This window comes from Sylvia atricapilla, chromosome Z (assembly GCF_009819655.1).
Source record: "Sylvia atricapilla isolate bSylAtr1 chromosome Z, bSylAtr1.pri, whole genome shotgun sequence".
In the NCBI taxonomy this organism is placed as follows: domain Eukaryota; kingdom Metazoa; phylum Chordata; class Aves; order Passeriformes; family Sylviidae; genus Sylvia; species Sylvia atricapilla.
Genome location: NC_089174.1, coordinates 29,397,248 through 29,410,329, shown reverse-complemented (window position 1 = coordinate 29,410,329; position 13,082 = coordinate 29,397,248). Strand labels below are relative to the sequence as shown.

The following is a 13,082-nucleotide window of genomic DNA, read 5'->3' as shown; positions in this document are numbered from 1 at the left end:
TTGTAGCGGAGCTATGAAGAAGCTTAAGCATGGACCTTGTAGCACATCTGTGCCCGAGAGTAGTGGAGCAGGAGACATACATTCTTTGGGAAAATACATTCTAGATGCACACAGTGACCTCACTGGATGAGTAAGCCCATATCCCATTTAGGTAGCTCTTGCTCACCATCCTTGTCAGATTTTCCACTGGAAACCTTCTGTGAATGTGCCTATCCAAGCACAGAAATAGTGGCGTTTAAAGGTCTAAATAGGCAACCTGCAGCACATGGATCTGGATTTAAGGATAAATACGCATCCACATGTTAAAGTGGAAAGGATTACAGTTTTGATAGTAGGTAATTCAAAATGCAATGAAATATTCTGGTGTTTAAAATGTATGGAAAAAAAGTATCTTTGTTACAGAGCTCTGAGAAGAATGACTTGCTTAGTTGTGGAAGTACAAATACCTACTCAGAAAAGCACTGGAAGGCACAAAAAAGTCAAGTAGATTTTTTTGGGTTGTGAATTAAACAGTAGAAGCAGGCTGCCTACTTCAACTCTGCCATAATCAGGAGAAAACATTGTTTTGGTGCAGAAATTGTCCATTTAAGAACCAATTTTTATTACTTTTTTTCTGAGATCTCCTCAGTTATCTGTGGGGTTATATATCTGAAAGTGAAGCTTTGTTGACCTGCCAGACATAATCTGTTTCTGCATGCCAAGACTTTGGTTTTCCAAAGGCCTGCCACTGATGTTCTATAATCTCTGTTCCTCTGCCGACATTTGAGGTGGGGGGATGTTAGAATAAACTCTAATACAAAGTAAAATCAGGTATATATGGATGGTTTTAATTTGTGAAGTAGAAATTCAGAGCTGAATACAAGTCTTGCATGTGGAACAGAATTGAGCCACATTGTTTTGCTTCTCTGTTGTTTTTGGTTATGTATATTTTATTTCAACCCTTGCATTCTCAGTTGCAGGATTTTCTCAATTTTGATACCTCAGTGTTTTCATGGAGATGAATTTGCTTCACTTTTTCCACAGCAGGAGTAATGTATTATTAAAAGGCAATGGAGAAGTCTTTTAAAAAATTAAGCAGGCTTCAGTAATAAAGGAGCTGAGAGGGGAAAAGAGAGAAGGGAAACAGAATGTTTTTATTGAGTTGAGTTTTTAAAGATGAGTTTTTATTGACGGTTGAGGTTTTTTTTCGAGCAGATCTTTTAAAACTGTTTGTTGAGCACACAAACTATAAGTCACCTTTCCATCATTTATGACACATCCAGACTTAAGATTATTCAGGGAAAAAAGTCCCAAATTCACCAAACCAAAAATCACTAAAGAGCCAAGGCAAACCAAAACAAAAAGTATTCCATTCATCAATCACACAGAAGAAAGCTTAAATTTAGCAATTAGTCTGCTTGAAGGCAAACAGTCCCAGATGAGTTACTGGCTTTTAAATTATGGTGAGCATTGGATACATAACCCCTTGAATATTGTTTTGTTTGATTACATTTTTAAATTTTTGAAAGATGAAAGTAACTTGATTTTTCTGTGCTGTTGAAAACTAAAATGGCACTTGCTATAGTTAAAATCTTCTGAACACAGAGAAGGAATCCACAGTTATTATTTCAGACTGACTTGAAAACTGTGCTTGAAGTTATGGCTAAGGGAGTCTGTACTCAGAGAAGCAGCCAGCACCGAGTCAGATCTCTCAAATGGGATTGTTTTTAATTGTCCAGATGGTGGCAAGTGACAGGAGGATCTGTCTTTGCAGGACATCATCACCTGGATCAGGGGAAATTCCACAAACCAAGACTTCCCAAACTGCATTTGTTCTTAGATACAGCTGGTCACTCCAGCATGTGTGATCCATTGCTATTGTTTACCTTAAGCTACATACAAAACAACAAAAATGTGTACATAAGACTCTTGTACACAATGTTATCTGCACAGTCAGGAACAATTTCTGTTGACTACCAGCAAGTCTTACCCATAAGCAAATTGGTCATTTCTGCGGCAGCAACTACATGACTCCGCTGTTGGATCAGAGTCCTGACCCAACCTCATTTTAGATGCTAACTACCCAAGGTAGTAGTTAAAGTGATACATGCTGCTTATCAGTTGTCTTGGGCACAGGAGGAGCCTTTTGGGGGAATCTCTTTAGGCTGCCTGAAATTTCTATATGGAGAGGTCCTATAGCAGTTAATCACTTGTTCTGATTGAGTTCTGTTGTTATGAGCGAGTTCAGCAGTACCCTTGTCTGAGGTCACCTTGTCATATCATGAATGCACAAACTGACAGGGGGCAGGTCCTGCACCACCCAGCAAACTGATGGGTAACTGCACAAGGTATTTGCAGAGACAGTTATACCAAAACTACAGTACAAAGTTAGGTTTTTTCCATACATAAAAATTATAAATTGATTTGCATTGATTGTGCCTCATTATGGAAATAGGTGTAAAGGGCTAAGTTGTTATCATTTTTTTCAAGCCCACCATTTTTAGCACTATACTTAAAAAAAATTTTCAGCAAAGACCAATAATCATTTGTTTTTAGCTTCATTCTTTATGGGTATTTATGCCAACTAAAACCTATGGTTTCAGTTTATATTTTACTAAAACCTGGAAGATTTACTGCCATAGTTGTCCTAAGAAAGGCAGTTCTTGTGATAGAATGAATCTGATTATACTTGCTTGTTGGACCTGAAGATTCCATAGTCATTTGACCTTTTCCTCATGTGTATGAGTTCTTTTCAGAACACTATCTGTAAAATTAAACAACAATAACAACAACAACAAAATTTAAAGCCTTGCTTTATCTCATTGTTTCCTGAGCTAATGTGCAAGGAGACTTTGCCATACCTGTGCCATAATACCTGTAGAGACATGTGTGTTAAATAAGTAATGCCCTCTTGTTCCAGTGAATCTTGAATTTCTGAAGGAAGCATCTGTTGATTTGTCCACACATATGATTGTGGTGGTGTGTTTTTCTTTATGCATGCTTTTCTAAGTACTTTTGATTGGTTTGTTCCTATTCCTCTGATTGGGTGGATGGTTTTACCCCAAGTTTTCTCCTTCCTTGCCCTGTTGCCATTCACTCCCTAGACCCCCCTGTTACCTCATCTACATATTGTCAATCCTCCCTAATCCCTGCCCTTGGATCCAGAAGGTTCCCTGTTAGTCCTTGTTGTCCCTACCCCCGCCTAAACTCTTCCCAGGAATTCCCTGTTCCTCCAAGCCCCTTTGGTACATGTGACCCTTTCCACTCCCATGTTCTTTCCTACTGGTTGTCATATTTTCAACCCCTCCATAATCTCCTCTCTGTCATATCCCTGACCGGTTGAAGAGTTGTACCCTCCCTGTGTACCTTCCTGTTTAAAAGTTTGTGCAAAGCCTTGTTCCTCAGTTTTTTCTTCACTGCCCCCCTTGGGGAATAAAGTCCTTTGAGAAGCACACAAAAGACCCCTCCCTGGTTTTTACTCTGATCCTGGGTGCTTCACGGCTGGTGCTGTAGAGAGCAGCTGCGCTGCTGCCTGAATCAGCAGCCATGCTCCACTGCCATCTGTGCCCAAACTGGCCCGGAGCCGGGGCAGCCACTCTCGGCACAGTCTGGGTAACGTGAGCTAGCTGGGATTCTCCAGCATGGTGTCAAATGATACTATAAAAATCTCTGAATAAACAACCTTTTTCAAAACAAAAAATGACCAGTGATGTTTAACATCTTTGTGAGCAATATGGACAGTGGGATTGAATGCACCCTTGGCAGATTTGCCAACACCAAGCTGAGGGGTGTGGTTGACAGACTGGAAGGGAAGGTTTGCCATCCAGAGGGACATGGGTAGGCTTGAGAGGGGGACCTGACCTGTGAGAGCCTCATGAAATTCAACAAGGCCAAGTGCAAGGTCCTGCACATGGGCCAGGGCAATCCCAAAACAAACTGGAAGAACTCACTGAGAGCAGCTATACAGGTAAGGACTTGGGAATACTGGTCAGTGAAAAGCTTCTTACAAGGATATGTAGCGATAGGACAAGAGGGAGTTGCATCCAATTGACAAAGTAGGTTTAGATTAGATAGAAGGAAAAATTCTGTACTGCGGGGGTGGTGAGGCACTGGCACTGAATTTTCACAGGTGCCACATCCCTGGAAGTGTTCAAGGCCAGGGTGGCTGGGTCTTTAAGTTCCCCTCCAGTTTAAAAGATTCTGTAACTTTATGAGTCTGTGATTTCATCTCGTTTGTCCTAGTCTTATGTGTGACTATGTGACCCACAAACTGTACTCTCTTCAAATGATCTGCTGCTAAAAGCACATAAAACAACACTGCCTTCATATAAGGCAAGAGCAAGTGGTTATAATTGAAGGTGTTTCAGTGTCAGTTACGTCTCTTCATGAACTGTATTGGAAACAGCTGGATTGACCTGGATAGGCTAGCTGCAACACAATCCTCTCCTTTTATAAGTTCTGTTACTAAATCCCTCTGCACAAGAGCAAGGAAGGTTTCTCTGGTGAAGTGGGTTGTATGTTAGTTAGAGTCAAACAACGCCAAAATTGAGATGGAGAATTTTTGGATGTACCAGCTTGAGTATCGTAAAAAAAATGTAAGTAGATATTCAAGAGAAAAGGGATAGCTATCACTTTTTTATTGCTGCATCTAAAAAAAATTGTAATTCTGTTGATAGATGCCCATGCCCAATAACAGCATGCATTGTGTGGCCTTACTGTGTTTGTTCTGATGACAACTTTGTTAGGCTTCTAAAACTTGTTTTGTTAATGGCTAATGGCAGTGAAATGGTCACTAAGCCTTTATTTAGACTTTGTTTGGAATAGCTCTGCAATTTATTTATTTGCTATGATCCGTCAAAATATTTCTTGTTATTTCTGTGACTGCAGTCTTTCCTTGTATGTTATATATAGTACCTCTAAAAATGCATTTTGGTGTCAAAGAGAACTGCATGGTAATTCTTCAAAGAGTGGGCTTTCCTGTACAAATGTTTTTAAGGATAGCTGTCATGTCATGTCATGCAGCAGACTTTGTAAGATGTTTGATATTTGGGTTTGGTAGTTGTGGTTCTTGGTTTGTTTTTTTGAGGGTGGTTTTTTATGAGGTTGTTGTTGTTATTCAGGGGTTTTCTCCCCCAAAATACGTATTTGAGCAGACATTCAAACAGAGCACATAGGAAGCTGTGTAATAACTTAGTTCTGATACTTTGTAGATGAAAATAGCTGAGTAAAGGCAGGTATAGTGCCATTGGAATAACCATTAGTATGTTTCAAATGATGCACAATTCCTTAATGCTAATTGTCTGGTTTAAATGAAATCCTTAATCTTTATCCTTCAGTGTGTGAATATGAGAGTTTTCAGTCATTGTAACAAGCGCTTTTTTGGGTGTGGACATACACATTTGATGCTTAAACTGATTTCTTTGTTTCTTGTTTAAAGCTCAATCCTACAATGTCTAGAGATGTCATAATTGCATTGATAGCATTATGCACCTTTTAAATTTATTCCTAGTACAAAAATACTGCATAATTATAAGAATGTGAGCACTATGAAAACTCTTCCTTATGTAAATAGGAGTTGCCATTTGTGCAGTTGCATCACTGTGGCACTGTTGACTTGTAATTACACAGCAAGTCAAGGGAGCCTATGTCTCTCCCACAGCCCCTGCTCACATGCTCTATGGGCAAGTAATTCTTCAGTCTGATGGTGTAACCACATGCCAGCTTTCTAGGAATTCTTTCACAGCTGCATCTTCTTTTGTCTTGCAGTTGAGAGTCAAAATACAGGGACATGCAGGAACTGCTGTTTAACACAGGAGATATCTATAAAGAACTGCTTCTTTAGTCTGTGGAAGCCTTTATTAGTTAACTTTATTTTTAATAGTTATTATCTGAGATAGAGGAATGTCTGTAAAGAGAAAGCAGTGGAGAAGGGAGTTATGTTTTCTTGTTTTATTTCATATCTAAGGGAGGCTAAGAGAAACTTAGATGTTTGGGTTTTTAGTTGTTGTTCTTGGTTTGGTTTTGTGGGTTCTTTGTTGACTATTTCATAGAACTCAATTTTTCAGCTGCAGTAGATGCAGAGCATGGGGGTGGAGCCTCTGCCAGCTCAGACCACTGGAAATGTATCCCTTTTCTGGTATGACTTGTTTCCTCAGAGAAAAGCTATGTCACACTGTTCATGAAAAGATAAGAATAGCATTTGACTTGTTTTGCCATCAGTGATGTACTGTTGAGCTGGCAAAGCTAGAGCTGCACTCTTCCTACGTTAAAGAAGAGTGTAGAATGCCAGGACTGTTGGGCTAAATACCCAGCTGTAGCTAAATGCTAAACCTCCCTTTTGAAGGTTTCCATTTTGGCTTGGGCAGACATGTTTTGTATGTATCCCCTTAAAATGTGCCTCTAAAAATGCCTGCTGGGTTAATCTTTGTACTCTTTCATTTTGGTGACCTTCATTAATTCCACATTCTCTGTTCTTGTGTAACACTGTCATACCAGTGTCCCCTGCTCTGTACTTCAGATACCTTGCTACAGCTTTTTCACATCACCAGTGCTCATCAGGAATTGGCTATGATTAGAATATCCTTTCCCAGAATATTCTTCCCCTTTATCAAGATACTTGCTGATCAGTCATGTAGACAATTGTTCTACTGAATTGTTTATGGAAAAAGGATAATGTGGAAATCTGATCTAAATAGCATGTACTGAGCTCATAGCATGAACTGCTGAATATTTTCCAAGTTTTTACTGTATTTAGAATGAGGAATCCCAGTCCTTGATTACACTGGTATTAAATCATCATCAAATATATTAATAAATTCTTGAATAACTCAGTATTACTCTGCACAGTTTATAAAAGTTGCTTTCTGAGTTAATGGAGTAACATTTATGAGCAACGCTGTAGTCTTCCACTGCTCAGATTAGATTAGTTTAGCACCTCAGGTTAATAATGCCTGAGGGCATGTGTGTTTATGGGGAAATTTCAGTCTTTTCTTCACTTTTCCCAGTTTGACAACTAAATTAACTTTAGCTGAATCCCTGTGCTGCTTAAGGTCAATTCACTTGTCTCCCATCACAGCTTACTCTTAGGTGACTTTACCTTTTCTTTCTTAGAACGTCAGAGCATAGGATGTAGAATATGAAAGAATGATTTCTGTATTGGGCATTCTCAATAACTTTTGATTTTCTTGCCACTAGTCTCCATCTCCAGATTCCTCTTCACCTCGAGGTGCTGAATCATCAAGCAGGCCACATCACCAGGATGTCTGCAGTACAGCAGAGGCTTCTACTAATAAAGAGGTAGAGTAAAACCTTTCTAAAAGCTACAGTCCTGTTCATGCTGCTTATGCCTCTTAATTTTCCATGCTTCCTTATACCTGTGCAATCCCTTTTCTTCTTTTTACCTTATGCTTGGTTAGCTATCTGACTAATTTCTATCATGCTGAAGACTCTCTGTCATGGCATTTCTGACTCTGTGTTTCGTTGTCACTAAATTTAAGAGGCTGCAGGGTACTCATTTACCAAAGAGCCAACATACACTCCATAGCAGAGATAAAACAAAAGGTCCTTTTTTTTCCCCCACTACAAAGGAGTATTTCTCAGCCAGATGAAAAAATGTTTAACATTAATTAACTATGTAATAAATCATGCTGCTTAATATTTTGTCATTGTAGAAACTGGCCTGCAAGTGATTCTTAGTCAGAATTTAACTCCTGACTCTAGGCTTCTTAGAATAAAGCTACATACTTGGGGGATTTTTCCCCACACCTGGTCGTGTTTTAGACTGCAGTAGTTAACCAAACCAAAATAAGTGTGAATAGAACTGCTCATAGTGTGAAAAGAAAATAATTTGATGTAAGAATGGTTTGGATTAGTATAGAGTGGTAGGTTCTGGAAACAGAAAAATCTGCTGATATTTGGTTTATTTGTTTTTTTTAAATAAACTTGAAAACAATCTAGAAACTAGCATAACAAAATACCGTATTGTTACTTACAGCAATGCATGACTTATCTTCCAAAATTAAAAATCTGATCTAGTATTAGTGGTTTGAAAGTGAACCGCTAATTAAATAATCCATTTGTTCCTTTTTACTTTTGCAACTATCAAGGGATAGGAATGGTTGTAATGTGTATGTAATTGTGCCAGTCTGCATTTGCATTTAGAAGATACGGAAAAATTTCAGAAGACTGAAAAAACCCATAATTTTTCATAATCTCAAGTTTTCAACTATAGATCATGCTTTTAAGTTTTCATCTGCTTTACTATTAGCTTATTAAAGCCTTCAGCATTCTTCACTACAGACTTTGTCACTATGTATTCTATATTTTAGTTATTTTTAGGTATCAGTAAACTTACTAAAAGAATGAAATCAAATGGAACACTGTTGATTTCAATTGCTAGGATGTGCTTACACATAGTTACAGAGGTGGTTTCACTGTAGGATGTATTGGGCTGTTAGTTTCCCTCAGATGGGGAATAATACCTGCTTTAGTATTTCTAATGCAAGAATGAAAGTGATAAAACAGCCTCAAAATTTCTGGATTTTTAGGTCTTAGAGAAACCTTTTTATTAAATATAAATTTATAATACCAGATGGCTGCAAGATTATTGAAAGTAATAAAATATGAATGACCTTGATAATTCATTATTCATTGCTATGTAAGATTAAAAGATGTAGATTTCCACCTATTGGTAACTTTATCTGTTACTTTACTCTTCTAGTGGTTTTAATAGAATGCCTTTCTACTTGGGTAGTGAACAAAAAAAATGAAATTTGTGAGTGAGAATAAAACCATAGATGATGGTGGTTTGCACCAGTCTCTCCTGAAAATAAGTTGCTACTTAGAGTGCTGAACAGTTCCTAAATCTGTATCATAGATTTTGTTCACTGCTTAAGAAGAAATAAATACTTTGTAGAGCATTTATGTATGTGAGCTGCCTCTCATGTGTAGGGTATTTGACATCTATGCCTGTCAGAGCCCAATGTTTGAATTTCCTCTTCAGCACTATATCAGCAACTATTGCAAACAGTTGTTGGAGTCTGTATGGCTAAGTCGTTCAGTAGGAACATTCATCTGAAAGAGGTGAAGGAGCCACAGATGTGAAAAGGCTTGTCAGTGTCCTCACAGTAGCTTAAATGTGTTGGCAGCAGCAGATTACTGACATCTTTATTGATGCTAGTACAGAATCTGATGGACAGGATTCTTGGATTCTCAACATACTTTAGTAAGTTTCATAGGGAGTGAAAAGAACTTACAGCTTTCACAGGCTCAGCTGTGTCAAATGTCTTTTGTTTTTAATTCACAAATTTTATTTTATACCAAGACATGCATTGTTGGTTAAAAATATTTTTATATCAGTTTTCCATATAGTACAAAGGAAAAAGCTCCTTGGGGCTAAGTCAGTCCACCTGTTACATAACTGTCTCCTTTCTAGTTTTACCTGGTTTTTCCACTAGTACACAGATGCTGGTAAGTTGCCTGTCATAAGAAAAAATAACTAGGCATGTATTTCCAGGTGTATAATCTAGAAATATACTAAAAATTAATGAAGATTTTGTGCATTATTCTGATAATTTGTATAGATGTTCTTTTAATAGAATTATATTAAGCAGTCATTGGAGGAGTTAACGCTAAGTACAATCAGTTATAGATTCACTAACTATCCACTTACTGCCTATAATAGCAGCATGTATTTCAGTACATCCATTACCAGTTATATAGTGCCACACACAATTTCATTGATAAATTTTTGTATGTGGTTTACATTATTGATTAAACAAAGTGGTGAGTCTCACTCACTGGAAGTTGTAGCTTTCAGATGTCTGAAGGGTTAGTCTCATAGTCTTTCACAGAAAATACCAGTAAGATATTACGGTTTGGTATTGCTTATGTTTGGTATTAGTAATGTGTGTCGAGATTCTATTTATTCCTTCACTATTTATGTAATTGGTGCTACGAAATGTGGTTTTGTGCTCAGTATGGTGTAAGCACAGTTGGTGGTGAGGTCATGGTGAATCTAGTTATCCCACAGAACAGAGGCTGCTCCCTAAACTGTTAAAAATCTAGAAATCTTAGTGTAGGCTCTGTTAATGTGAGGGCTGCATCTGAAACCATTCCTAATGAATAATTGTATTTTGTTTATGATGGTTTCAGTCATGAATTATAACAGTAAAGTGCAAATATTATATTCTATATGCATTTATTTGTAGTTGGGAGATCCAGTATCTTTGAGGTATTATGTACTTTGCTGCATATTTCTTGATTATTAAAAGTAGAGCACCTGTTGGTAGATAATCAATGCACTAGTGAAGACCAACAAATAAGTGAAGTCTGCTCTTACCGTATTGTCTACTAGACAGACACAAATGGAATACATTTAATTTACTCTAGTAGGAGCTTAGATTTTGAAAATACTAAATATAAATAATAATAAGTGGTGTTCTACCTTTACTAATAATTATGGCTGATATAACTTTGGAGGTTTTTTGGCAGAGAGAAATTTTTAATGCATATTTGTGCATGCTATGTTCTGTTTGAAATCCTTTTTGTCTTAATTACAGTCCAGAAAAAGCTTGGCTTCATTTCCAACGTATGTTGAAGGTAAGATAGTTCTACAGTTTCTAAATGTTTTTTCACATCAAAAAACCCACTTGTATTTATAATGTATAAAATTTTACTTTTATTCGCTGACTAGAAAAGCTGCTATGGTTAGGTGTACTGATTTAGATTTTATTGTGTCTTATTTAGAACCTGAGCTAAATCCTACTATGCTCTTTCAGAAATTTGGAAACGGGGCTTTCAGATGTTTAGTGTTTCATTCGTAGTTTCGTTACAATTGTACTGGGTTTTTTCCTCAAAATCACTTTAAACACTGCTTTCTTTATGGTATTACTCAACTGTTGGGGTTTAGGTTTCTTTTCTTTTGTTCCTTCTTACCTATAGAATTTTTCCCCTAAGTTGCTAAGAAACAGTAACTACTAGGTACTTATGGGTACTTAAGAAAAACAAAGAAGTGGCCAAGCTCAGGCATCTGGCGGCACTTTTTAATCTGGGGGGTTTCTCTCCAAAGGGCGGAGATACCTGGGAACTGGGCAGGTAAAGGCGCAGAGGGCAGTGGCTGGCCGGGCTCTCTCGCTCGGCTCCGGAGGAGGGCTCTGGGAGCTGCTGTTTTGGGCAAAGGAATTCCCTGCTGCCGCTGGAACCCGGCTCGATCCTGCCTTCTTCTGCCGTGGGGATCTCGAGCTCGCCCCTCTCGGCCCTGCTGGAGCCCCGAGCCCCACTGTCCCGCCCCCGCTTCTTCAGCACTGCTCCAAGCTTTCACTGCCCTGTGGCCCTGCAGCCCCCACCTGCCGCGACCTCCCACGGTTGCAGCCACAGCTCCGGAGCTTCTCACACACCTCATCTACTGCCCCCAGATTTCTGCCATCCCAGCTTGCTGTTTCCAAGAGCGCCTGCAGGGGCGCCGGGCTCGGCTGCCGCAGGGGTTTGTGAAGCGAGGCCTCGCCTCCATCCCTTCCCGGCTCGGCCCAGCCGCCATCCCCGCCCGCTCCCCGAGCTCCGCCACAGCGCCCCCTGCAGGCGCGGGGGAATCGGCGCCCCCGCCCTGCCCGCCGGGAGCCGCCAGCGCCCCCTGCCGGCTGGGACCGGAACTGCCCCGGCGGGGAAAGCGCCCGCGGCCGGGAAGGGCTCACGGGGCTCCTGGTGCTGTTTGCTGCTAATGCCAGAGTTGGTGTTGGTTGTTGGCCTTGTTACACACACCAGCAAAGAACCGCTGCTCCTGTTCTCATAGCTGGACCTGACAACCCGTTAACTTCACAATTACAATAATCTGGAGGGAGGAGGTCTACATTTTCCATGAGCCAAGGGAGGCTCCTGCCATCCTTAGACAGACACTTTCAAAACAAGATAGCAACATACACAAATGTATGTGGACATGGAAAACAGACTAAGCGAGACTGTAGTGCTCTGTCTATTCTCTGTTGGATTTATCGGCAGGCATGCCACTGAAAATCTGCTTTGCTTAGCAGCTACTTCCCTCTACTGCTTCCCATCTCAGAGTTAAGATTTTAGTAGTGTTGAATTTTACAACAGGAGTTCCTTTTTTTTTTTTTTTTTTCATTTTCACCTGATGGTGGTTGTTCCATGTGCTTGATCTAAATTTAGAAATACAATTGATGTAATACTTTACTTGGACTTCTTTGTCACTCCTTAGATGGGTTTACAGTGTCCTCTGTTTAATTGATTATGTGATAATTTTCTTTAGATTGCGGATCGATCATTGTTTTAGTCTTTGCAGTATAACCTGCCTGTTTTGGAGTCTCTGGCCAGAATATCAGTTAGTCCATAGCTAAGACTGAAATTTTGCAACAGTGAAGGATCTCTCATAGAATTGAAATTCATCTCCTCTTGATAGTCCTGTCTATCAAGGGCTTTTAAAAATAAAATATCTGCACATTAGGAAAAAAGAATTGATAACTAAAATTTTCTTGGTTCACTGTCCAGCACAAAATTCCTTAAAATTACCACTGTTCCATTTTTATGCACCAGCAGTCCATGGAAAAATCTGCTAGCATCTATGCAATGCTTTCGTTGAGGTAATAGTTTTGTTGTCAGAGATAATAAGAAGAGGAGGTATTCTAAAAAGCAGTGCTGTGTGTTCACCTCTGATGCAGTTGGAGCATGTACCTTTTTGGGGTTTAATATGCCAGTTTCTTGGAGTGTTACACCTTTGCTCATATTTTTTTTTCTCATTTTGATCAGAAATTGTACTCTAAAGAGTTTTGCACCCTTTGTAGTAAAGTGGTGGAAGTGGTGAAATGACCTTCATATGTAGAGTGATAAATAGGAACACTTAAAATGTGCTGTGATTTCTGTGTAAATTTTGGTCATGTGCTTGGCAATGACGTGTTCATTTTGAGAATTTTTCAGATACATACTGCCTGAACAAACTGCACACTTGAAGATAAGCATCTTAAAATTGCTAGTAATAAATTTTTGTTTTTAAAGAAATTATAAAGAAGACAAGTCTACTCACAAGATTTATAGATGTGCTTCTGTCCGTATGTATAGTTTCAGTGTGATATTTATCTTCAGCTCTTTCTTTA

General features: G+C 39.1%; 1 protein-coding gene across 3 annotated transcripts in view; it reads left to right on the top strand.

Annotated features, from left to right (window-relative positions):
* APBA1 (amyloid beta precursor protein binding family A member 1) overlaps positions 1-13,082 on the top strand; it is an 88,712-nt gene that overhangs the window by 49,294 nt on the left and 26,336 nt on the right. For all 3 annotated transcript variants that reach the window (XM_066339944.1, XM_066339942.1, XM_066339943.1), the window contains 2 exons: positions 7,174-7,275; positions 10,539-10,578. In XM_066339944.1, the coding sequence (XP_066196041.1) occupies positions 7,174-7,275; positions 10,539-10,578 (142 nt within the window). The remainder of the gene's footprint in view (positions 1-7,173; positions 7,276-10,538; positions 10,579-13,082) is intronic.